Source organism: Grampus griseus, assembly GCF_964374135.1.
Source record: "Grampus griseus genome assembly, chromosome: 19".
NCBI classification, from domain to species: domain Eukaryota; kingdom Metazoa; phylum Chordata; class Mammalia; order Artiodactyla; family Delphinidae; genus Grampus; species Grampus griseus.
The window spans coordinates 10765609-10767629 of NC_139013.1; the positions used below are offsets into that span (position 1 = coordinate 10765609).

General features: G+C 40.7%; 1 protein-coding gene across 1 annotated transcript; it reads left to right on the forward strand.

The window, feature by feature from the left end:
• Positions 1–434: 434 nt before the first annotated feature.
• On the forward strand, positions 435–1110 carry LOC309836852 (proteasome maturation protein-like; the record flags this gene model as incomplete). The annotated part of the gene is made up of 2 exons (XM_082677041.1): positions 435–813; positions 1031–1110. Exons 1-2 carry the CDS (start codon positions 468–470, stop codon positions 1108–1110), a joined length of 426 nt encoding a protein of 141 aa, XP_082533167.1. The 5' UTR covers positions 435–467.
• Positions 1111–2021: the final 911 nt, after the last annotated feature.

Below are 2021 nucleotides of genomic sequence, written 5' to 3' on the forward strand. Positions count from 1 at the left end.
CCATCCATTTTACATTTGGTAGTGTATATATGTCAATGCTACTGTCTCACTTCATCCCAGCTTCCCCTTCCCCCGACTGTGTCCTCAAGTCCATTCTCTACGTCTGTGTCTTTATCCCTGCCCTGCCACTAGATTCATCAGTACCACTTTTTTAGATTCCATATATGTGCATTAGCATACGGTATTTGTTTTTCTCTTTCTGACTTACTTCGCTCTGTATGATAAACCCTAGTCCATCCACCTCACTACGAATAACTCAATCTCGTTTCTTTTTATGGCTGAGTAATATTCCATTGTATATATGTGCCAAAAAAGGATTTTCTTTTCTAACCTTTTTTCCAAGTCTCTCTTTTGCTTCACCCTAATTGGCTTCATCACAGCTAAAAATCCTTAAAACAATTTCTCTGTCATCAAAATCAATAGCATTGGGTTACAGGCTGAGAGGCTGTTTGCAGAGCTAGTTGAAGATGAATGTCAGAGGACTTGGATCTCAGCAAAAGGATAGTATTCCAGTTACTGAACTTTCAGCAAGTGGACCTTTTGAAAGTCATGATCTTCTTCAAAAAGGTTTTTCTTGTGTGAAAAATGAACTTTTGCCCAGTCATCCTCTTGAATTATCAGGAAAAAAATTCCAGCTCGACCAAGATAAAATGAACTTTTCCACACTGAGAAACATCCACGGTCTATTTGCTCCACTAAAACTACAAATGGAATTCAAGGCAGTGCAGCAGGTTCAGCATCTTCCATTTCTTCCAAGCTCAAACCTTTCATTGGATATTTTGAGGGGTAATGATGAAACTACTGGATTTGAAGGTATTCTTTTTTTTTTTTTGCGGTACGCGGGCCTCTCACTGTTGTGGCCTCTCCCGTTGCGGAGCACAGGCTCCGGACATGAAGGCTCAGCGGCCATGGCTCACGGGCCCAGCCACTCCGCGGCATGTGGGATCCTCCCGGACCGGGGCACGAACCCGTGTCCCCTGCATCGGCAGGTGGACCCTCAACCACTGCGCCACCAGGGAAGCCCCTGAAGGTATTCTTAATGACCCATCAAAAAGTGAATTAATGGGAGAACCACATTTGATGGTTGAATATAAACTCGGTTTACTGTAATACAGTGTGCTGTTCATGGAAATAGATGGGTTGCATCTTGTTTAGAGTTGTCTTTTTACTATAATTTGACATGCACAACATTAGAAGTACTGACACATGAGAAAAATCAATAGCATTGCTTTCACTAATATCATTGCAGTAACAAATCTGGAAATGAAACATGCCCATCAGAAGTAGGATGTTTAATTAGGTGTGGAGTACCTATACAGTGGGATAGTGCACAGCAGTGAAAATGATTGAATTTAACAAATATGATAAACAAAGAGTTATAGATATATACATACAGTATAATTCCATTCATAAAACTTTAAAAAGAGGCGAAACAAATGATATTTTCTGTGTAAGTGGTACATAATAAAAAAACAAGGGGACTTCCCTGGTGGTTCAGTGGTTAAGAATCTGCCTGCCAATGCAGAGGACACAGGTTCAAGCCCTGGCCCAGGAAGATCCTACATGCTGCGGAGCAGCTAAGCCTGTGCACCACAACTACTGAGCCTGCACTCTAGAGCCCACGAGCCACAACTACTGAAGCCTGTGTGCCTAGAGCCCATGCTCTGCAACAAGAGAAGCCACCACAATGAGAAGCCTGCGCACTGCAACAAAAGTAGCCCCCACTCGCTGCAACTAGAGAAAGCCCAAGTGCAGCAACAAAGACCCAATGCAGCCAAAAATAAATAAACTAATTAATTTTTTTAAAAAGGATACGATAAAATTCAGGAATGTGGTAGCTACAGGAAGGCAGGATGATGAAGAGATAAGTTGGCAAAAGGATTCAAAGTTATTTTGTGTATTCTGTTTCTTAACTGGATTGTATTTACACACTTGTATACTTTTAAAATATATTTATTATAAAGAATTTATCTGTGATGAAATTTTAAAGTTTTTTATATAGAAATTGAAGGCAACCATGT